This window comes from Phascolarctos cinereus, unplaced genomic scaffold (genome assembly GCF_003287225.1).
Source record: "Phascolarctos cinereus isolate Bilbo 61053 unplaced genomic scaffold, phaCin_HiC Scaffold_5;HRSCAF=322, whole genome shotgun sequence".
Classification (NCBI taxonomy): Eukaryota; Metazoa; Chordata; class Mammalia; order Diprotodontia; family Phascolarctidae; genus Phascolarctos; species Phascolarctos cinereus.
The window spans coordinates 209,156,330-209,182,190 of record NW_027555958.1 but is presented as its reverse complement, the minus strand read 5'-3'; the positions used below and the strand labels follow the sequence as shown (position 1 = coordinate 209,182,190).

The following is a 25,861-nucleotide window of genomic DNA, read 5'->3' as shown; positions in this document are numbered from 1 at the left end:
AACAGGAAGGAGAAATCATAAGGGACTTACTAAAGTTGTTAACATTGAACTGTTTACATTCATACATGGAAAGATGATATTTGTAACTCATGAGACCTTTGTCAGTATTAGGATAGTTGGAGTGGAAAAAATATATGTATATATAGATAGATGGAGGGCACAGGGTGAGTTGAAGATGAAAGGGTGATATCTAAAATATAAAATTAAAGGGTGAGAGAGGATTATACTGGGAGAAGGAAAAAGGGAGAGTTAAAATGAGATAAATTATCTCACATAAAACAGACAAGAAAAAGCTTTTACAGTGGAAGGGAAGTGGGGGAAAGTGAGAGGGAAATGGGTGAATCTTATTGTCCTCAGATTTGGCTTATGGAGAAAATGCACACTCAGTTGGGTATGGAAATCTATCTTACCCTACAGGAAAATAGGGGGAGAGGAAGGGGATGAGAGAGCAGGAAGATGATAGAAGGGAAGGCAGATTGGGAGTGGGGGTAATCAGAAGCAAACACTTCTGAGGAGGCACAGGTTACCAAAAGAGAGAATAGAATAAACAGGGGGTGGAATAAGATGAAGGGAAATATAGTTAGTTTTTCACAAGATGAGTACTATGGAAGTGTTTTGCATGACTTCACATGTATAACCTGTATCGAGTTGCTTGCCATCTCAATGAGGGTGGCTGGGGAGGGATGAAGGAAGAGAATTAGGAAACCAATGCTTTAAAAACAAATGTTAAAATTATTTTAAAATGCAACTGGGAAATAAGATGTACAGGCAATGGATTATACAAATCTGACTTGCTTTACAGGAAAATACAAGAGGAAGGGGATAAGAGGAGGTGGTGATGGAAGGGAAGGCAGATTAGGGGAAAGGATACTAAGATGCACGTAGTCTTGGGGTAGGGGAGGGGTGAGATTGGGAGAAAATTTGGAACTCAAAATCTTGTAGAAGTGAATGTTGAAAATTAAAAATAAATAAGTTTAAAATATAGTCAAAAACAAAACTAATAAAAAAGAGTGTTAGAAGTAAAAATAAAAAAAGAGAGAGAGAAATTGCAGCACCCTAATGGACTAGGTAGTCTTATACTTTTTTAAGTCCTGTTTTCAGGATTCTCTTATGAATTTAAAAGCTTCCAGTTTCTGAGTATTAATAAAAAAGGAAATACATAAATGTGGAAAAGGAAAGTGCAACAGATATACTAGGGGGTAGAGGGACCAAATCACATAGACAAATACATGCCTTACAAAATAGATGTACTTAGACATGGGACTTATGAAACTTGAACAGGGAAATGAAAAGGAGATGTCAGTTGAAAGTAAGCATTCAGATCACTTATTATTTATTGTGTCAATGTTCTTTTCAATATCCAAACACATTTTCATCTCATCAATGTAAATATTCTCTCAAGCTGCAAAGATAACAACCCAAATATGTTTGTTTTTTCTTTGTGACAAACATGTATATTTTCCCATAAGTTTGCTGTAAGAGGCCCTTTCAACATTTCAGAAGTATTTTTTCACTTAGTTCTTGCTGTCTTTGTCTCTCTCTGTTTCTGTCTTTGTCTTTCTTTTCTCTCTTTCCCTCTCTCTCTCTCTTACCCCCCCTTATCCCTCCATATTCAAGTTTCTTTAATGACATTTCTTTAACAACACCTTTTGCTTCAATTCTTCTTTATAACTTCTTATTTGTTATATGTTGCAGGATTATTCTTTGTTTCAGGAAAATATTTGAAGCTATTAAAATAGCTTTGTAATTTTACAAAAGAAATCCAATCTGCTCTTGAACCCAACTTTTCTTTTTTCAATATAAATTTCTCTATCTATCATACACATTAGAATATAAGCTCCTCTAGGACACAGATTGTTTTGATAATTTAGTACTACACCTGAAATATAATAACTGCTTAATATAAGTTTTTGTTTCAGGTAAAGTTAACAAGCATTTATTAAGTTACTACTATGTGCCAGGCACTATGGTAATGGGTGGAAATGCAAAGAAAGGCAAAAACCATCCCTATCTTCAAGAATATCACATTCTAATTGTGGAGACAACATGCAAGCCTCTATGAACACTGACTGAAAAAATAACAGTCTGCATTAAAAAAAAGATACCAATCCTCAAATGCATTTATTCCATGTTGCACATCATATCATATAAGAACATGCCTAAAGGGGTTTAGTGTCAACACTCATCTATTGCAACAAGCTCAAATTTCCATGCAGATTTTAACCTTATCTAATGAGAGTAGTCATCTGATGAAGCTATAACCCAGTATTTTTGCAAATCAACTTACTGGACCTTGACACTCCCTCTCCAGAGGTTATAATCTATCTTTTCCTAGTTGATTAGTTCTAAGTAGAGTCATAAAAATATAAACAAATGAATAAAGAATATTTCTCTATAAAGAGTAGAAGATGTGAAAGTGATGGACCTTCTTCTGTGTCTTTCTCTGAAGAATAATAAAAAGTGAAAGCCATTCTTCTAAAAGTTGTCATGGAATGTTCAATTACTCATCTTTCTATGCTGTACCATGGTATGTGATCCATCTCTATCTATAACAATACCTATATCTCTACATCTAGATCTATATTTTTACACACACACATTATATATATATATACATATATGTATACACTTATGTATACATACATACACACTTACATACATGCATTGTCAACTGCAGATTCAGAAGTAGGCATCAGATGATTTTAATTCAATGTAATTTTCTTTATACTAGACAAGCACAAATAACCAACTTGGCAAGAATAGACATTAATTTTCTTAATTTATTTTATGCAAGCAATGGGCTTGTGACTGAGTGCTATGTCTGCACTAAGAAAGAACAATTTCACAAAAATATAAGGAAAGGGAAAATGTTTACCATGGTCTGCTTTTTTGCAGAAAACTTCTAAAGTTAAAGGAATCAATGATATGAATGGAACATGTCTTTAATTTAAAAAGTAGATATACAGTGTGTTTTTCAAATAAAAGAGTGTTCAATCTTTTCAAGCATGGGGCCACTTGAACAATTTAAGGCTAATATTATTTTTTTTTAAATTTAACAAACACTTATTAAGCACATACTATGTGCCAAGCATTGTGGAATATAAAGACAAAAAAAAGGAGTCTCTGCCCTCAGGAAGCTTACATTTGATGAAACAGAAACAACATATATGCAGAAAACTAAATACAAAATATACAAAAAAGAAATTAAAAATGGAGATGAGGTTGAGAGTTAATACCATCTGCATTTGATTTTGAGGGGAACTGAAATCAGGAAAGGTCTCATGAAGGAGATAGCATTTGAGCTGACCTTAAAAGAGAGATAAGGATCCAAAGGGAAAGAAGTGAGGAGGGAGAGCATGGCAGATATAGGAGACAGCCTATGCAAAAGACTAAAGACAAGAGACGGAATGTATAGAGAAAAAGCAAATAATCATATGACTTACATACAATACAGGACCATAAGTGTTGAGTGGAATAAAAAGACCAACAAAAACAGGATACCTAAACACAAAGAACATTCAGTTCTTCCTAACAGTAAATTTAGTTATGTTTCTTTTTTATGTTTCTTTTATTAATTTATTTTGATTTATCAACAATCACTTCCATAAGCTTTTGAGTTATACATTTTTCTCCCTTCCCTCCCCACCTCCCTCTCTAAGACAGAGCACAATCTGATATAGGTTATACATATACATTCCTATTAAGCATATTTTCAAATTAGTGATGTTGTAGGTAGGAATTAGAACTGATAGAAGGAACCACTAGAAAGAGGAAATAAAACACAACAAAAGAAAAAAAAAATTGCAGTATCCTTCAATCTGCATTCAAACTCCATAGTTCTTTCTTTGGATGTGGATAGCGTTTTCCTGCATGAGGCCTTTTGAGATGTCTTAGACCCTTGCATTGCTGAGAAGGCCTAAGTCTATCAATATTAATCATCACACAACGTGGCTGTTACTGTGCACAATGTTCTTCTGGTTCTGCTCACTTCACTCAGCATCAGACCATACGAGTCTTTCCAGGTTTTTTTCAGAAGTCTGCCTACTTATCATTTCTTATAGCAAAATAGTATTCCATTACATGCATATGCCACAACTTGAACCTTGTTAAGTTACAAAGCAAAAAAAAACTGCATATCACCTAAGTGTTTTTGCATGATCAATCCAATCAAAAGCTTGAGGTTTAGAAATTAGAGGCAATATGTTTTTTTGTATATTTTTCTGAAAAGGATGGAAAATTTAAATTCAACAAGAATAATCAATAAAAGTGATTGAGAGTGTCAGGACAGATTGTTAAAAAAAATCTAACAAAAGATGGCACTTTTGGAAAGCCAATTCATTACTTTATGCCACAGGATTCTCTTCTAGAACATGAGTGGATTGCACTAAATTATCTCTAAGATGCATTCTACATATAGCATTCAATAAGATGATGATGCCAGGAATAAGAGTTTTCTAGTGGTAACAAACTTAGTGAGCTTGATAAAACTATTAAAGTGCTGCTATATACTTTGATTGCCTTTTTTTCATTTGTAAAGTAAATACAAGAAAACATTTTTCCACCTTGGCTTCACAGAGACATTATTAAGCCTTGTTTCAATGTACAATTTGAGGAATCAGCTGCAGAATTTTATCTGCACTCAATATAAAACCACTCATATTGCATCATGAAGAATAATTTAGAGACCTTTCTTACCTTGCCAAGCTAATTTGACCAGAGATAATAGATCTAATTTTTATTTTGCAGCTACATTGTCAGTCTTTCAGGGCACTATAAGAAGGTATTCTGAGAAATCACATCGTTACAATATATTTGAATACATAAACAAACTCAAGAGCCCTGATTTTAACACTGCATAATGGTCAGCAGACTAAGTTCTATAAAAAAGGTGTACATTCTTATTAATGTTTCTAATGCATAAGTAGATTCTTCAAGATATTATAAGCTTGGATAGTGGAGAGGAAATCACTAAATCTACAAGAAAATCCAATTTTATGAATATTCTATATAATAATATGATTCTAAATTCATACTGATAACATTTATTTTTCTCGCCTAAAAAAGGTATTTTTTGTATTGGAAGCACACGTTATGTTATGGTAATTAAAAAGTTCATCTGAAGCTGGAAAATGTCTTATGGATATAATTTCATATATTAAACAAAATAAAATCCTTAAATTATCATACAAAAGTTAGTCATTTGTACTGAGAAAACAATAACATTTCATTATGCAAATTCTAGATAATCAGAATCTTTTTTTTGTGCCTAGAATATATTATCAACTTTAACATCATAAAATCCTATCTACTAATAAAAGGCATGAAGAATTTGGTGTTTTATTTCACCAAAATAGGAGATTTCATATTATAGGTATATATTAAGATTATATACCAACAATATGTAACATAAATTAATAATATTTACATATAAATGAAAATATCAACAATTAGCATGCATATATCAAGCATGTATGTAAATATACATATATTTAGCTATACATACATGTATAGAAAAACATATTGCAATACCTATAGCACATATATGGTATGTGATTGTAAATTTTTGACTTTATATTCATCATTATGAAATAAAATATTGACTTGAGTCACAGGATAACCATCTATTACAGCTTTTCTTCTTAATTTGCTACTTTCCCCCCCTCCACTGTAATATATTGCTGCTATTGTTAAAAGCAGACAATGAGATGGAAAAGGTACAATCAAAGCTAATGTTGAACCAAATATACGACAATATATTGCCTAGCCAGAAAAAAAAAATTGTACTAAGGATTAAAAGGACAAGTTTGCCATCAATCAGAAAATGTCATCAGACCTGTTGATGGAAAATTAAACTTGCTTTCTAAAAATAGTCTGCTGTTTTACATGACCCTACCAAAATTATGTTGATACTTGCAATAGGCAAAGCCATTCTTAATTAATTGTCTAATATGAATTTACTCATACTAAATACACATTGCTTAACATATGAGTATTCATTTTAAGGCAGTCTAAGACAGGAGAAACAGTATGAAAGTTTGTATAATTTTTTTAAAAAGAATCATATTAATTTTAAGCAATTGTCCACAAGTATCTAACTATATTTTCCACCACCATATGTCATTACCTTCTTAGTGCCCAAGTGAAAAAGTGGTTGTTTTCTACTTCCCACAGGATTAACATTTCTACTTTGCTTAATTTTTTTCCGTTCTCTTAGTGTTAGGATATATTTTTATAAATAGATAATGGATGCATCAATAGTATTTTCTAAAATATAAAAAGCTGAAATGCCATCTTGTCATTAAATCATTGGTTATGCAAACTAATTTGGGATAAAATTTAGTTAGATTACCTTTGGATACTGTTTGACAGGAATCAGTACTCGTTCTGACAGTTTTATGTTTTTGTTGCTGATGACATCAAGATATTTCTTTTCTTCATCTTCTTTTTTCCCATCAGAACCCTGAAACTTTTCAATTTCTGAAAATGTAACAAAGAGAAGACAATGAAATGACTAGTATTATTAAAATAACTATGTTTTTTATACTTGTCTTCCCTGATTCAATTTTAATAAATGTTTATTTAGTGACTAATATGCTCATCTGGGATGAGGGTTAGGGAAAAATGTAACCTATATAAAGACATATTTATTGTGTTAACTGTTTCTTACAATGGTACTGAATGATTTCAATTGAAGTTGAATCAGTCTTGCACTATTTCTAAAAGGACTTCAGTCTCCTAGGAATAGGAAGTCATAACAGAATATGTGACAGATTATTTGTTTTTGTCAAACAAATAATTCAATTGAACTTCAACCCATTACAACAGAAATAATAAATTCTTAGAATACTGAAAATTTGCACGATCCAACTATTCTCCTAAGCATGACAGACTAAATCAAGGGACTTTAAAGAGTATATCATTTTCTTTTTTATAATTTTATTAAGAAAACAAAAAGGAAATTGTTTCATTCATTCATCCACTGATAATTTCTTTGTTGATTTTTATGTGCTTTACTAATCATTTAAGTGGGGAAAAAAAGACCAATACTTCTGTTCTTTCTGACCTCCAAGGGATTATAGTCTAGAAGGACAGAGATCCAAAGAGATATGTGTGATTATTCAGACGTAGATATAGTTTGTCCAGTTGCTAAGAAAATGTTATGGATCCTATATGAAATATATATGGATACAACTTTAAAACAACTATTTGTTGAGAGATATTACAGGATTCACTATGAATTTTTGAAGATGGTTAATAATGACATCTCTGTTTCAGGGTAAAGCCAATGCATAGTCAGAAATATCTCATAAGATAATTAAAATTTTAAATATTATTAGTAGTAGTAATCATTAGGGAAATAGGTATTGAAATATGCTGGCAAACATCAAAACAACAAACAATTAATATTGTCTTCTGCATCTCTTACTATTACATTCAGATCATTAGCTACATATTCTCAAAATTAACCAGCATTGGTCAAATATACTGAATGCCATTTAATAGGACAAAAACAATTTCACAATGTCAAATGGGTTTAAAAATTTTTCTGAGACAATTTTGTTAGAAAATTTACTTTACTCATTTGTCTTATTTGTTTCATTTAAAGAAAAAATGTTTTGCCACATTTTATATTTTATTTTTGTGTATGGACATCAGGATTCATTTCATATTCTTTCCTAAATTTTACATAATGTGACTATAATGAAATGTGATATTGTAAACACATGACCAAGGTAGAGAGGCATTGTTTTGAAAAGTCACAGTATTAACAGTGTTGAAATGGTTTAGTGGGTAGACTGCTAAATCAGGACATAAGAAGTTTTGAGTTCAAAATTTGTCTCTAATACTTACTAACTGAATAATTCTCTTCCTTTTGTGAGGCAATTGGGGTTAAGTGACTTGTCAGGATCACACAGCTAGTAAGTGTCAAGTATCCAGTGTGAAACCAGATTTGAACTCAGGTCCTCCTGACTCCAGGGCCAGTGCTCTCTCCACTGTACCACCTAGCTGCCCCTTAATAGAATAATTCTCAATAAGTCACTTAAACTCTTTGTATGTCACTTTCACATCCATGAAACATGGATAATATTACCTGAAGTACCTCACAGAGTGTTTGTGAGGCTCAAACACAATAGCTATAAAGTGATTTGCAAATCTTAAAGCACTAGGTCAATAGCAACTATTTTTAGGAACACAGTTATTCTTCCTCACTAATAGTTATTCTTTCTCACTAGCCAAGAAACTCTATAAAAATGTATTGATTTAGATTATACAATATTTCTAAATATGAAGACAAGAGCAATACATTAATTTGGGTATTCATTTGAAGCACCTAGTAATACTGCCTTCTACAGAGGAATATTACCTTGAGTATTGTAATTGTTGCAGGAAAGTAATAATGCTCCTTTGAAGCATCAATTTAGAAATAGAAGGGACCTTACAGGTCACCTATTTCAATCTCATTCAATTAAATTAAATTTAACAAGTATTTATCATATTCTTACTATGTGTTAACCATTATGCCAGGTGTTGGGGATACTTAGGCAAAAACAATACAGAATAAACTTTCTATTAATATCAATCTCTGTGTTAGGAACAAGGGACATATAGACATATAAATGCATTTGAAATATACAAAATATATAAAAAATAATATTGCGGAAAAAGGAACAATACTAGGTGGTAGGGGGAAAAAAGGTATTTTATAGGAGGTGGTACTTGACATAAAGGCCAGCTAGATGGCTCAGTGGATATAGCACTAGACCTGGAGTCAGAAGGCCTGAGTTCAAATCCAACCTCAGATACTTCCTATCTGTGTGACTCTGGCCAAGTCATTTAGCCTCTCTTTAGCTTAATCCATTGGAGAAGTAAATGGCAAACCACTCCAGCATTTTTGCCAAGAAAACCTCATGGATAGTATGGTCCACAGGGTCAAGAACAGTAGGACATGGCTGGATGACTGAACAACAACTTGAAAGAAGGCATGATGGAAGCTAGGAGTTCCAAGAGTTAGAAAGGAGATAGTACAAAGCATGGGAGATAATAGTCCGTGACATGGTATCAAAATGGAAAAAGGAATTTCCTCTAAGAGGATCAGCAGAATAGGCCACAGAACATAGGAGTGTGTGTGTGTGTGTGTGTGTGTGTGTGTGTGTGTGTGTGTGTGTGTGTTTGCTCATATTATGCCTGGGTATAATATATACTACATCTGGAAAAATAGGATTGTAAATAGGTGATTAAGAGTTCTAACCAGCTGACAGAGGACTTTTTGATTATAGAGTTACTAGAGAAGCAATGAAGCTTTTGGAGTAGGGGATTGACATGTTCAGATTTTTTAAAGGATATCTCTTTGGTAACTATGTCCAGTATGACTATGAAGGGAAGAAGAGAGTGGATAATCTGGATGAAGGAAGGTTGTTAGAAACTCAGAATGAAATAGTACATATGAGAACTGATGCTTTCCTGAAGTAAGATGGTTGGTTGAAGAGAAGAAGATGAATGCAAGATATATTGTTGAGATAGACCCAATAAGATTTGGCAACTAATGAGAAATGGAATATGACTGAGAGTTGAGGATTACTCTGAGGCTGCAAAACTGAGTGAATTGACCTCCCCTAACCCAAATTCTATACTTAGACAAATCTTATTTTGAATAGGTGTTTGTTATTATTTGCTCTTGTCTTTTTTTCTCCCCTTTACTTTTGGTATGATGTGATTTTGCACTTGTCAACCAAACATTGTAAATAATAATTATAATAATGATGGGGATGATGTTAAGCATTTATACAATACTTCATACATAATACCTCATTTTATCCTCTTCCAAGTCCTGTGAGGCAGACATTATTTTTGCCCCTATTTTACAAATGAGGAAACTGAAGTAGACAGAGCATAAAATAATTTTCCTAGAATAACACAGCTATTAAATATCTGAACTTTGTTTTGAACTCAGGTTTTCCCAACTCCAAATTCACAACTCTATCCACTGCATCATAAGCTGTTCTAAATAGTGGTACTTTGCTGCCTCTAGGTGGTAGTACCTTACCACCTCTTCCAAAAGGACTTATACATTCTTACTTCATCTATCTCCAGTCATAAATTCAAGTGACTGACTATTACACATATCTCATAGTAGTAGACTGATATAGCATTGGCAGGCCTGGATTAAAACTCTAGTGCTGTGTGAGAGGGTTAAATGACTCTTGGAAGTGATAACTGCACCAACTCAAACGTATGAGATATTGTAATAGCTTCTGTAGAATAGAAGATAAACTTTTTTTTTTCCTGGGCTGCTTCTTGTATCTAGAATATAGTATTTACTGGAGAAGTCAATAGTTACATCAAAGAATACTGATAATTTATATGAATTTCATTTGGATCTTGAACAAAAAATTGTACTCATAAGCTTGATCAATTAAAAAAAAATGGAAATAGTATTTGATAGGATCAAAGTTTTAGACCTAAGAGGGAATTTAGTGTTTATATACTCAAATCTCATTATTTAATGGCAGAAGAATCTCAGTCCAAGAGGGAAAATGCAGCTCTCCACATTGAATCTTTTACTACATAGTGTGAAGTTGCTTAAATTCTGACTAAACAAGTTGCTGATATAACACACAGCTTTAGGTACAGATTGTATTCATGGATTGCTATGGAAAGAATTGAGTGAAATTGCTGTAATGGGTTCAAATAGATATTGGGCATAGAAATGTTTAGTAAGAACTGTGGATCATTTTTTTTCAGCCAAATTATTCTATTTCATATTATGGTCAATTATTGTTTTTCCTATACATGTCTAACAGGTCTATTCCTGAACAGTTTATTTATATTTTTAGTGTTGAATTTAGTAGAAAGATGACACCAATACATCATGTTATTAACCTCCTAAATTTTAAAAATGTTTTAAGTGTGAGCTATAATTTCATAATTATAGTTTTCTGAAAATATGTATTTACTATGCATGTATTTCTAGGTTGAAATGTAAGCATATTCAGTCTACACACACACACATATAAACATATACTTGTGTGTGTATTTTTTTTCAATAAAGGTCCTGTGCCTACTGACTACAAGCAGTGTGTGACAAGGGCCTACTCCCCAACCCCTTCATCCCAATAGGAAAATGTTCAGAATTGATTTTCTCCTTTTTTTCCAAACAATTTGAGGAATTAAAATCAATTAAATTTCTGTGGAAAAATTTATTTTCTTTTTTCTATATTTGAAACATTTTTATTTCATTAATTTTTTTACATCTACTTGTAAAATTTTTGAGTTCCAAATTTTTTCCCTCCCTCCCATTCCTCCTGGAGGAGGCAAACAATTTGATATTGATTACATATGTGAAGTCATGCAAAATATATTTCTATATTAGCTGTGTTTAAAAGAAACACAGGCCAAAAATACTTGTGATTAATAAAAAAGTAAAAAAAATGATGCTTTAATTTGCATTAAGAGTTCATCAGTTCTATCTCTGGAGGAAGATAGAATTTTTTATCATGAGTCCTTTGGAATTGTCTTGGATCATTGTCTTGAGAAGAGCAGCTAAATTTTTCACCATTCATCATTCTTACAAAATTATTGTGTAAAATGTTCTCCTGGTTCTGTTGACTTTACTTTGCATGAGTTCATATTACTAAGCTTTTCTGATGCCATCCTGATTATCATTTCTTATAACAAAATAGTCTTTCAAAATAATCATATACAACAGCTCTTTCTGCCATTCCCAGTTGATGGACATCACCTCATTTTTCAATTCTTTGCCACCACACAAAGAGCTGCTATAAATATTTTTCTACAAATGTGCCTTTTCCCTTTCCTTTGATCTCTTTGGCATACACACAGTCTTGATTTTGCTGGGTCAAATGGTATGCACAGTTTTATAGCCATTTGGGCATAGCTCCAAATTATTCTCTAGAATAGTTGGACAAGAAATGGTTTTCAAGGACACCACTGCAGCTAGGTTGATGCTACAAAGTCACTATTGTCTAAGCATATTAAAGTAGTTTAAGACCCTGGGAACCTGGTAGCTTGATGTATAGTATTTCCCTGGAGTTGCATACATTAATAGAAAGCATGGAATAAACACAGAGAAAACCACGCATGTAAACAAAATGCCCTAGAGACACATTGCTCTGCCATGAATAGGTCTTACATAGCTCCTGTGCTCTCCTCTCCTTCTATCACAATCAGTCCTATGCAGTGCAAAGGATAGTTTAGGAACACCACATAACACCAAGGCTGTTCCTCCTATGTCAGCCTCAGAGTGAGAGATTGATGCCATCATTATGGCTACTGGTAGTACCTGATTACTTACTTCTCACATGATTGAATTGCCCTCCCTCCACATAATACATTAAAACTCTATAAATTCTCCTTTTTTTGTTTCAATGTAAAAAACAGAAAAAAAAGTGATCTGAAAATGGCAGTTTGATTATAGTGCATCCTACTTTCATGCTCATCTCTATTTATGTCTCCATGTAAAATAGGGAGACGGCATGGATTTGCTCAAAATGTTCCCTTGAGTATGTTTGTTTGTAAATGGAAGCAAGTCTTCATCTTTACCTTTGTTTCCAAACTATTTGCAGGAATATTTTTGCCTGTTAGAAATGCTGGGATAAAATCCTAAAGGAGGGCATGTTTTAAGAAGTTTCCCTCTAGTGATTTCTGGAGACATATTCAACAGCTTTATGTTGAAGGTCTTTTATTCATGATATGACAAGGGTATGTAATTTGCCATTCAGCTGTCCAGTGATATATAATGGGGAGTATGCTTTCCAGTGACAGACTGATAATTTTGTGGTAAATGGTATAAGCTCTGGATATAAAATCAGAATTGACAAATCCCACACAGAGAACTATTCAATACCATTGTAAAGTGAAGAAAGTGCTTTCATCAGAGCAAATTCATGAAGTAGGTAATCGCAAAGATTTACATTATAGGTAAGAACTAATACTCAGAGAGGTTAATTGACGTTACCATTATCACCCAAATAGTAAGTTTCAGAGCCAGGATTCAAATACAGTGTTCCTAATTCTGAGGCCATTGTGATTTCTTTACATGGAATTTCCTAACTAGCAACAGATTTATAAAATTATAATTGTAAAAGTGAATTGTTAAAATTATCAATTAAGTATTTATTAAGAACCTCCAATTTGCCAGGAACTGGTATAGGTGCTGAAGATACAAGTACGGAAAATGAAACAATCACTAATCATGAGCTTAACAACTTGAGAGAATTGAAAAACAACATGTGTGTATGTGTATACACACATTTATATATATACATGTGTATCTACAGACATATAATATACACACAAATATAGCATAAATAGTAATAAATTCAAAAAGTAATAAATTCAAATTCACAAAAATAATACATTCAAATATACACAGAGGAATTAAATATAAAGGAATGAGGCTTTTTTGTGGGGATACAGAAGTATGAGCAGGTGAGGGGATTAGGAAGTTCATCAGGTACATGATGGTGCTTAAGCTGTGTCTTTAAGGAAAGAGGGCAGAGATAAAGAGGGAGTACAGTATAGACGTGGGGAATAGCAAGTATGAAATTATAGATGGGGATGAGAGGTGGAATGCTGTATGTAAGGAATGGAGAGAAAGCCAATTTGGTTGAATCACAGTGTGGGATGAGGAGCAATGTCCAATGAATCTGAAAATCCAAATTGGTGTCAGGTTATGCAAGACTTTAAAAGACTGAACAGAGAAGTTTTTTTTCCCTTTTTAAAAAATTTTCTCTAAATTTCTGAAGGCAATAGAAAGTGACTATAATTACTTGAGGAGGGAAGTCACAGAGTTAGATGTGTGCTTAAGAAAAATTACAATGGCAGCACTATGTAGGATGGACAAAATTAGGGGGGGAAAACTTGAGGCAGGAGGGCCAATTGGGAAATTGTTTAAATAATCTACATGAAAAGGGATGAAATCCAAAACTAAAGTGGTTGATGTGAGTAGAGAGAAGATGTGAGATGTCAGATGAGAAAGATTATCAAGGTAGAAAAAGCAAGATCTGGCAACTGATTAGATATGTAGGATGAGTAAGAATGAGTAGTTCAGGATAATAACAATGATATGAGCTTGGGAAACAAGAAGGACAGTAGTTCCTTTGATGAAAACATGCCATTTTGGAAGACAGGAGTTTTAGAGGGATAGATTTATGAGTTCAGTTTTGGACATATTGAGTTTAAACTACATCCAAGACATCCAGATTGACACGACCAATAGACAATTGGTGAACTCAACCTCAAAAGAGAGAAAAGGGAAGATTACATCAATTTGGGACTTATGTGGATAGAAATTATAATTACATTGATAGAATTTGATAAATGTATTGAGAGAGGGACTGAGAGGGAAAGGCAGAGAGAGAGAAAGAAAAGACAAGAGTACGAGAAGAGAGTCTAGAATAGAACCTTGGAGAATGTCCATAGTTATAAAGTGTGACGATGATGATGAAACAGGAAGAAAAAAAAGATTGAGAAGGAGTTGTCAAACACATAGGAAATGAAGTGGTTAAGAGAAGTGGACACTACTGTTCAATTCAGCAGATTGGTTAAGAAGGATTAAGACTGAGAACAGACCGTCAGATTTCAAAATTAGGAGCTTATTGGTAACTTTGGAGAGAGTAGTTTCATTTGTGTGGTGATCATTTTGGAAGCCAGATGACTATCAAGAGGACAGGAAATGGAAAAAAGGGGAGGCAGTGAGTGTAGAAAACTTTTTCAAGAAGTCTGGCTGAGAGTATAGGGATGTAGGATCAGAATTGAAGGAAATAGTAGGGTCCAACGAAAATGTTTCTCTCTATGGTTTTTAAGGATTAGGAGATTCAAGAATATATGAAGGCATTAGGGAAGGAATCAGTTGATAGGAAAAGGTTGAACATTTAGGAAAGGAAATTACTTGAAGATCTGGAGAAGATAGGAGGGCATGTGATTGAGTACACATATAGAAAGGTTTGTCTTGGCAAGGAGAAAGTCTACCTTATTGTCATGAGAGTGGATTAAAGGAGAAAGTAGAAAATAATGTCAAAATTTGTTTTTAATTAAGAAAAATTGGAAAAAATGTATATGTTGAATAGTTTCACTTTTTTTTCTCAATAAAGAGGCAAGTTCCTCAGCTTAAAAGATATATAGAAGAGGTACAGGAAACTTGAAGAGGAAAAATAAATTTGGAAATAGCTTCTGAGGGAGCAAGTTATGATATCAATCAGTGTGAAATAAAAGGATCACCTTACTGAACTGAGAGACCAACTTAGGTTGGAGAATATGAATTTGAAATGAAATCAGTCAGATTGTTTTGTTTTAAGACTTCCTCTAGCTTCATTGAGCTGCTTGTGTGTAGTAGCCTGGGAGATGGATTGTAGGAGTAACCCAGCACTCGTATTTAGTTATACTGAGTGATTATAGGCCAAGGGGGCAAGTCTGTGAAGATACCTAAAAAGGGGTAGTAGTATTTCTACCCATCATTTACTTGGCTTTCTAATTTTAATCTGATACTTTAGTATGATAGTATGATGGTAAAGTAGTGAGTTACATTGGAAAGAGTACTGGATTTAGAGTTATTGGACCTGGCCTTGAATCCAGGAGGCTTATTTATTGCTTTATCTATGTGGCCTAAAGTAAACAATTTGAACTTTCTAAACCTCTAAGGATCGTTCCATCTCTAAATATAATGAACCTCTAATCCCAAAATTTAGAGCTAGAGGGTGCTTCTGGTCCAATCCCTCATTTTGTTCCTACTCAAATCATTCCCTGAATCAATGAATTTGATGAACAACTGTGTACTCCCTGTATTTATAGGCATTCTTATGGAGCACTAGGGTCTGTGATCTCCTTACTTTTCACTACCATTAACAAAAGTGAATGCAGTCCCACTAGTCAATATTATTGGACTAATGAAATAGCTCCCTGGAAGCTTGTGGGAGGAACATATATACTCTATTTCCTCATTCATTTAATAAACATTTATTAAGCACCTAGTTTGTGCCAGGGGCAGCTAGATGGTGCAGTAGATAGAGTTCTTGGCTTGGAGTCAGAAGGACCTGAATGCAAATCTGGGCTCAGCTCAGTCCAACTGTGTGGCCCTGGGCGAGTCACTTCACCCTGTTTACCTAAGTTTCCCTTATGTGTAAAATGATCTGGAGAAAGAAATGATAAATTACTTCAGTATCTTTGTCAAGAAAACCCAAAATAAGGTCATGAAGAGTTAGACATGACTGAACAATAACACTGTGTGCTAGGCACAGTACGAACTACTGGGAATACAAAAAAGAGGTAAAAGGCAGTCCCTGAGGCCAATGAGCTTACAATATAATAGAAGAGGCAACTTGCAAAAAATTAAATAAAAATCAAATTATATGCTGGATGCATAGGAAATAATTAAAAGAGGGAAAACACTGGAAGTAAAAAGGGTTAGAAAAGTCTCCCTGTAGGAGGTGGGATTTTAGCTGAGACTTAAGGGAAGCCAGGGAAGTCAGTAGTAAAAGTGGAGAATGGGCTGCTTCCAGGCATGGAAGACAGCCATAGAAAATGCCTGGAGTGGAGAAGAGTTTCATGTTCATGGGAGAGCTAGCAAGTCAGTGTCACTGTATCAAAGAGTAAGTATTAGGGAGTAAGGTGTAAGAAGACTGGAAAAGTAGGGGGTTAGGTGCATAAGGACTGAATGACAAATAGAACATTTTGCATTTACTCCTGGAGGCAATAGCAAGCCACTGGAATTTATTGAGTGCAAGTAGAAAAATGTGAACTTTAAAGTGGAATATTGAGAGGTAGTATGGTGTAATAAATAGAGAAGTTGTCCCAGAATCAGAAGCACCTGTGTTTACAATCTACTTCTGACCCAGACAATGTGTCCCTGTGCAAGTTCCTGTATCTCAGGCAATACATTGCAGAATCGTTACAGATCTTTTTTTAAATGTGGAGTTTCCTCATCAAGAATAGTTCACACTAAAAAAAAATCACAAGTAAAAAATGAAATGAAAACAAAATGGCAAATAATGTTATAATACTTGTAATACCTGCTTCACAGAGTGGACATCAAATGATAACAATTATTTAAAATGCTTTGCATATATTAAAGTTATACACAAATATCTCCTGACTTTGGGAAAGATTGAAGGCAAAAGAAAAAGGGGATGGGAGGAGATGAGATGGATAGATAGTGTCATGAAGACAAAAAACATGAACTTGGACAGACATTGAGAGATATTTGAGGATAGAAGAGTCTGGTGTGCTGTGGTCCATTAGATCACAATGAATGATTGCACAACAAAATGACTGTCTCCAGTGGTAATCATAATAATGTGACTTTAACCAAGGTCACACAGGTATAAAAGTTAAGTTCTAAGATACATGCTAATTCCAGAAAAATAGTCCTATCAAATAAGTACATGGTATACACAAAATTTTCACCTTTGACATTTTTGATGTCAGAAATTTGAATGTTTAATGATAGATTCCAGTAACTCTGCAGACATTACATTTAAGCTGAGCAAAGTATCCTTTTGAAAGGTTCCTCTTCCTCTTTTATTTTGCTTAAAATATGTGGATTATTTTTTCTTTTCCCTACTTTCATGGTGTTATTCAGCCTTAAATAAATTTTTCAGATGAGGAGTGACTCTGCACCTACATTTGCCAATTGCATAAGCATGCTGGGACAGATGCCAAGAGCTATTTGATTTGAACATCCAATTTCAAGAAATCTTAGTCAAATTTTTCTTAATGTTCTAATCTAACATTTAACTTTTCCGAGATTATGAGAATGTGTTCTCATGGCCTGGTCAAAAAAGGGAAAAGTAGACAGTCCATCCTTACTCTTTTATCTGATTTTCCTTTTTACCCAGTTATTTGATGAGTCCCTATTAAATGTTCATGGCTATAATAAAGGCTATGGAAGATATAAAGAAATTTTAAAACAAATCCATAACCAAAAGGAACTTACATTGTACTCATCCAGTCAAGATAGGTCTATAAAGGAATAAATTATGCATACAAAGGAGGTATCATGAACAAGTAGAAATTAAGATAGAAATAAATTTACAAGTCTAAAAGATTATAAAATTTTCTTTTCTAATCATTAAAAATCTTCCTTCTCATCCTCTCACTTTAACTCCTGTCCCAACCTAAGGAGTAAAGAAAAACAAAGAAACCCTAGGGCAGCTAGATGGTACAGTGGACACAGCACCAGTCTTGGATTCAGGAAGACCTGAGTTCAGTCTCAGACACTTGACACTTACTGTCTGTGTGACCCTGGGCAAGTCACTTCACCTCATTGCCTCAAAAAAAAATACCTTGTGACAAACACGGATAACCAACCCAAACAAATTTCCATATTGGTCATATCATATACACATACATATTATATTTACATATATTCTCATGTGTCTGTCTGTATGTGTATGTATGAATAGGAGCAATTTACCCTTTTATCTGTTGTTGCTGTTGTTAAAAGATAAAAATAAATCTTTTGTTGTTGCTGTTAATTTATCTTTTTTATTTCTCTTAACTTCTTTCTTTGAATTCCAAAGTTTCTATACATTCCTGGACTTTGCATCAGTAATGCTTGGAAGTCTTTTTTATTAAAAGTCCACTTTTCCTATGTAGCATCATACTCACTTTTTCATGGTAAGGTATTCTTGTTTGTAAACCCGTTTCCTTTGCCATAAAGAATATCATATTCTAAGATCTCTGTTCCTTTATACTGTTGACAACTAAATCATGTATGATCTTGAATGTGACTCCTCAGGATTTGAATTCTTTATGTATAGCAACTTGGAGTACTTTTTTTTTTTTCCTGGAGGCTCTGCATTTTGGCTATTATGTCCCTGGGAATTTTTAATTAGAAGTTTCTTTGATGAGGTGACTGATGGATTTCTATTTCCAATTTTCTCTCTGCTTCCAAGATATTGGGGCAGGTTTCTAATAAGATTTCTTGAAATAGGATGTCAAGGTTGTTTTATGATCATGGCATTCAAATTTTCCAATAACTCTTAAATTTCTCCCAAATCTGTTTTCTAGGACAATTATTTTTTCCTGTGAGACAGCTTACAGCTTCTTCTAATTTTTTAAACTTTGACTTTATTTTAATATTGTTGTTGTCCTGTTAATTAATTGGCTTCCATTTGATCCATTATAATTTTCAAAGAGATTGTTGCATAGTCAAAGACTTTTTACTTCTTGTGCCAAGATTTTAATTGCCTTTCCAATTCTTTCTTCCATAGCTCTCATTTCTTTTGGGATTATTTTTCTCAAGCAGTCTCATTACATTTAAAATTTGTTTTAACTATCTTTCAAACTCTGGCTTCATCTCTTCCATGAATTATGTTTGAATTTGTGCCCAAGCTGTATTTTTATCTGAGTCATGCTTATAGATGTTTTGGATTCAATTCATTATCTTCTATTTTTGTCTTATGTATCCCTGCCACCATATCAACTCTTTACGGTGGGGTTCTTTTTGTTGTTTGCCCATTCTACCAGCTCATAGCCTATCTTCTCATTTCATATTAGTGATAGTAATCCCCTTTTTAGAGGGAAAATCCAGTCTAGTTTTGTTGCTGTATGATTGTATTATTAGAGTATTGAATGTTCTACAATTCCAGGATCTCATAGACAGGCTGGGGACCTGCAAGTTTTCAGTATTCACAAACACAAGGTGATCTGAACCAGGGCAAAGCCTATTTTCTCTTCCCTCTCTCCACTCAGAGCTTTACAGTTTTCTTACCTGGATTTTGGTCAGAGTAACAATAGAATGCTGATGGATTCAGCCCCTATCAGGCAGCTAGGAAGCTCTGCTGATTAAGAACTGTGGTGTTCTCCTTGGTTCAGGGTTCCAGCCTTCATTATTCCTTTACAGGCTGGACTAAATACTAGAACTCACATTCTTTGCTTTTCCTAGATTGTAAGCTATACTACTACTGCTGCTACCTTTTGAATATCTCATTTTTCTATGTATGCCACAGAGGACCACCCTACTCAGAATGTCATCTCCTTGAACCTAATCCCTACCCCCTCTACCCTGGAGCTGTGACCCAGATCTGAGTAGTAGAATATACAGCTGGCAGTTGGCTCCTAGTTGTACTACCATAGAATGGTTCTAAGAGTGCCCTGGTATGGGTCTGAGATCTTTTTTTGCCCTTCTGCACTGCATCACCCTGGGTACCAGAGTGCTTCACCTGCCATGTGCTTCTGTCCTGAACCAATCCCCAGTATGCCACAGAATTCTCAATTTTTCTTTGCACATCTCAGCTAGGTGTTTTGACATTTTCTATACTTACTCATCAGGACTATCATAGCATATTTTCTGGATGTTGAGTTTTATAGTTAAGAGGTCAACTTCATTACTACCTACTACTCAGAATTCTTGATTCTGCCCACTGTTCCTAATAGCTTAAAGAAGAAAGAACTTTGATTTGGATGGATCATGATAGAGAGGGACCTCTGGCTGGGCCATGATCGGAGAGGCTGGAGCAATGGCTAAAAGAAAAGTGGGAGATAAAACTGGATATGTATAATAGGGTGAGATATACATACATACATACATACATACATACATACATACATATATATGTATATATATATACACATATATACACACATACACATGTGGAGAGAGAGAGACAGAGAGAGAAAGAGAGAGACAGAGAGAGAGACAGAGAGAGAGAGAGAGAGAGAGAGAGAGAGAGAGAGAGAGAGAGAGAGAGAGAGAGAGAGAGAACTAGTGCTTAGGTCTCATATTCAAATATTCTCCTCCATCAGTCACCAAGCTATTAGTCACTATAGCGAAATTGTTAGGGGAATCTTATAGACAGAGTTTATCTATATTTTATCAAAAGCTTTAATTAAGTTCTCAAGCTATTCTCATGGAAAAGACTGGAAGACATTAGCCTGAACATAATAAATTTAGGTACTCTGAAAATAGGTAGAATGGCTAGACTTAAGGGATATTCATTAGTGATCCAATATTACTTTGCTAGTAACTCTACACTGTAATTTTCATTTGTATTTATTTTCTTTACCTTTATTTTGTAGATATTTATATTTGTTGTTTTCACATAAGATATAAGCACTTTGAGAATAAGGATTATTTCTTTCTGTATATTTGTGTCCTCATACAGTGTCTGGAATATAATAGGAACTTAATAAATGCTTGCTTATTGATTAAATGTCCTGAAGATCTGAGCTTAGCCTTGGGTCATTTAAATTTTTTATCAATAAAATGGAAAATGACATCGATGAGATACTCTTCTATATGAATATTACATAACAGTATGAAAGTGAATAACACAATGAATTACATTAAGATACAAAATATCTGGAGAAGTTAGAATATTGGGGCAAATATAATGAGATGAAATTTGATAGGGATAAATACAGCACTGTATACTTTAATTTAAAAATGCTTGTAAAATGCAGGATGAAGGAGGCATGAGTAGACAACAGTTCATCTAGGGAAAAAAAAAACATTTGAGAGATTTAGTGGACTGCAAGTAACCATTATGGAGGGAATGATAAGTATTGCCCTTCACTTTACATAGATCTGTTCCCACTTAAAGTTGCTGAGGCAGATCAATAAAACAAGTATAAGCAGATTCTAAGCAGAACAGTTGATACTCTCAAGTCATTGGAGTAAGGTGCTGGAAGTTGATGCAGGAAGAAGTGTAACTGTCCATAAGGGCACTTGTAAAATAGTGCCATTATTCTCAAGTTGTGCCAGGGCCCTTTATTTATTAGCAGGTAATAAATGACCTGAGGCTTATCTGAATGGGTAACCCACACAGACCCAGATGGCTGTGGTTCATAAAACAATGATACTGCTGGAAAGTCTAGCAGTACACTTGCTGTCAAAGAATCTTTAATATTATATGATAAAACTCATGGGATTACGTGTTTCAGTATCAAGGTGATTTACACAAACAGTGGATTTGGAAAGGGTATCTTCATTCAGAAAACACCAAATGGGGTCATAAAGAGTCCAATAAGATTAAAATGACTAAATGACAAATCAGAAAAAAAAAGTTAACCTAGGGAAAGTACTAGAATTAAGGGCAATTAGGAAAGATTTCCTTTAGAAGGTGAGAATTTAGCTGGAACTTGAAGGAAGGCAGAAGGGGGAGAGGAGAAAGGGAGAGTATTCCATGTATGGGAGACAGCCAGGCAGCATGGTTTTCTTCTTTAAATGACATCAAGTAAAGATCATTTTGGCTGATTACTTGATAAGGATTTGGTAGAATAAGTTCTTATTCAGATATAACTTAGACTACACAGCCACAAGTGTTTCCAACACTAAGGCTGCGTCATCCTAGACTTTTTATATACCATTATTTATCAAGAGGATATTTTCTTTAGAATTCTGCATTTGTCAAATATAATTAAAGAATATTTCTTTACATTTTTATTTTTTCCAAATTTCATTTCATTTTTAAATTTTCAATATTAATAAACTTTTTTTTGGTTTCTTCTTAGTAGGATACTCAATAAAAAATAACAGAAAAAAGTTCCAAACCCTTGACATATCCATTAGTTTTAAAATAGTGAAAGCCAGAAACCTTGATACAGTTAGCTCTTCAATCCTTTGCTTAATTCACTCAGTATGCTCTTCAAATTTCACTTACTTGGCGCTAAAAGGAAGCTTTTTTATTTTAGATAAATGGAAATTGAATCGTTGTCACTCATATACTTCCATTCAGCTATTTTTTTCCCCTACAGAATCTATTCAGTCTAGAAATTTTTAACAAATGACTATAAAACACCCCAACACATTAAAATAAGAAAAAATAAAACAAGCCAAAACTGATAAGAAAGAGTGATGATTAGTGTTGTTTATATGTCAGTCTGCCAAAGAATTCAGACAGTATATTGTAGGCTTGCTCAATTCTACACCTAGGAAACTATTTGAGCAAATATTTGGATTTGGATTTATATATAGATAGCTCACACATAGTTTTATAAACAAACATATTCACACATACACACAGAGCTTTGTTGGGAAAAGATGTATTTCCTCTCCAAATAAATTTTCCTTCTATTTATTTCAGATCAATTTTAAAAACTCTGGGTAGAATTCTTTCTAAATTGTAATATGCACTTATTTAATTCTTCAACAGAGTGTACTTGCTACAACACCTTTCTTAAAGTATACTAACTATAGCAAATTTTCTTCATGGTTCAAAGCCATACTACACACACACACACACACACACACACACACACACACACACACACACATATATATGTGTGTAAACAAATGTATATATATCTAGATGTGTAAGTGTATGTATATATGTGTATGTATATATAATCAGACTGACACAAGTTTCCTTAACTGTCAAGTGAAAATAATAACATGTGGATTGCCTACTTTACAAGGTTATTGTAAAGAAGTTCCTTTTTAAATACATAAAATATGAATTGCTATCATCATAACTAACCTTGTTAGAAGTATTATAAGTGTAAAACAAGGGTCCTGAACAAAGTGTTTAGAGACTCAACTATGTTTAAAATCCATTTTTTTGGACAAATCTCCAATTGAATCTGGGGAGAGAACTCCCTGATGTGGAATTTTCCACCAACAAAAGAGAATGATAACTTGTCTGCAAATTAAATTCATGGAGAATTGCCCGAGACACTGTCAGTTGATCTGATATACCCAGGGACATGCAGTTAGTATTTGTCTGAAGCAGTACTTGAACACAGCTGCTCCTGATTCCATGGTCACTCTACTACCACTTGCTTAACAAATGCTTACTTGGTTGTTTCATTGGTGAGGCCCTTCACAAAATAATTTTTAATGTTAATTTTGGTTGCTTTGAGGCTTACTTTGATAATTCCTTAGTTCTTAACTGTGTACTATAGAGAGAGTAAAATTTTCTCCTCATATTGCGCAGCTTGGCAACCACTCCATATTTGTTCACCACAACTGAGGGAACTTATCTAAGGCAGGCTATATTGTGTGTATACTTACTGAGTGGCAGATACATACTAATGAGCTGGGTGACCTTCAGTAAGCCATATGACATCTCTGAGTCTCAGTTTACTAATCTGTAACATGAGAATGTCAGACTAGATGAACTTGAAAATTCCCTCCAAGTAAGAAAAATCTATAAAGCTTTTTATAAAATATGCAAGGACAAACTTCAAAAATCTATGCATACTTAATTTCCAGGTCTAGAAGGAACTCCAAATAGTCAAAATGATTCATTTAATTACCATGCAGCCTTTGAAAATAAATTTCCTAAAATGCAATATAAGAAAAATGAATGTTTCTGTGCAAGCTATAATTTCAGAACACATTAAAAGGAGGAACACTTGGCATTAGTCTTGGAAGGAAAAGACTTATTTGTCAATAAAATGTAAATGACCTTTAAAGTTTACAACAGGGAAGGATGCCCACTATTCAGCTCTTTGCAAACTTGACCTCATTGAAAATGAAAAGCCAATAAAAATTTGTGGAAAGCCCTAAATTTTATTTAGTAAACTTCATAAAAGGCCATCTTTAGCTAAACGCAAATGATGCTTAATTGCTTTTCTACTAGAAATCCTTATTATAGATGGTGTAAAACTAGCTAATATGTTGACAATGTATACCAGAGTAAAGGTTATCCTCTTAGAAGAGAGAATTTCACTGTCAAATTAAACCTTATTAGCTTTACAACCACTAGAATAATAAAAATACTCTATGCTGCAATTTATAAGAATATACTGAATAACAAGAAATAAATTCCTGGGTCACTTAAAGTGAATGCAGATGTGTGGTGCTCATGTGAATATGCTGCCATACATTTGGCTCAAGGTCACACAACTAGTAAGTGCAGTACTGCAATTTGAACCTAGGTCTGTGAATTCCAAGTCAAGTGCTCTTCCCACCAGAATTTTCTGAATTCACAGATTACAATAGAGTTTCAGTTATCCTTTAAGCAGCTCAGACTATAGAGATGAAAGAATCTTACATCTCAAGTGAACTTTTAAAAATTTTCAAAGTAAATAAAAATATTTGAAAGGTAATGATAACAAATACATAACAACTAAAAGTTATTCAGGAGAATGATAATTTTATTGTCTTCAAGAAGGGACAAGCTTTTTTGATTTTAAAAAGAGAAAAATTGAGCATGACATTAAATTCTTATGTAATAATGTCTGCTCTTTAAAAAGTATTTCTATTTGACATCCTTGTGTTTCAAGAAATATGACTGAATCAGCCAACCACAGATTTGCAGAAAGGCACGAGTTAAATGTTGCTGCATCCACGTAAGCCTTAGAAGGAAGAAGCTAGGCAAATGAACAGTAGGGCTAAGGTGTATGGAAGGGGAAAGAAAGATGATCATGGCAGCAAATCACTGTACTGACCATGACGTAGAGGCACAGACTTCAACCTTATATTTTACTAGTTCTATGAGATGTGAAATGTCTTACTGTGTGTGTGTGTGTGTGTGTGTGTGTGTGTGTGTGTGTGTGCAATTGGGAAGGGGAATGGTTGCCTCTAGGACCCCAAGCCACATTGGGTAGTCCACAGTTGGAAGGACTATATAGGTCTTTGGGGGAAGGAGACAGTAAGTTTTCCTGACTATCTGTGTATGATCCTTTCTGTATTTTTGTTGTATAAATAAACACTTTCCTAAGTTTAAAAAGAAAAGAAAAGAAATATGACTGAACAACTGAAGCCATTCACATCAATTATTGGTTTTTGTTGAAATACCAACCTGTACTAATCTTGAATTTCATTAAAATTATAATTCCTGAAAGGGAAATTATGTCCGAAATATAATAAAAAACAGTACTTGTTAGTTGCCTACAACATTTAAGACACGGTGATACCAAGACAAAAATGAAGTTCCTTACCCTGGGGAACTTACATTCT

At 33.8% G+C, this 25,861-nt stretch overlaps 1 protein-coding gene across 1 annotated transcript in view; it reads right to left on the bottom strand.

Moving 5' to 3' along the window:
* The window catches only part of KHDRBS2 (KH RNA binding domain containing, signal transduction associated 2), a 796,104-nt gene that overhangs the window by 619,367 nt on the left and 150,876 nt on the right, over positions 1 to 25,861 (bottom strand). Inside the window, exon 2 of the mRNA XM_078155302.1 lies at positions 6,350 to 6,477. Within this exon, the coding sequence (XP_078011428.1) occupies positions 6,350 to 6,477 (128 nt within the window). The remainder of the gene's footprint in view (positions 1 to 6,349; positions 6,478 to 25,861) is intronic.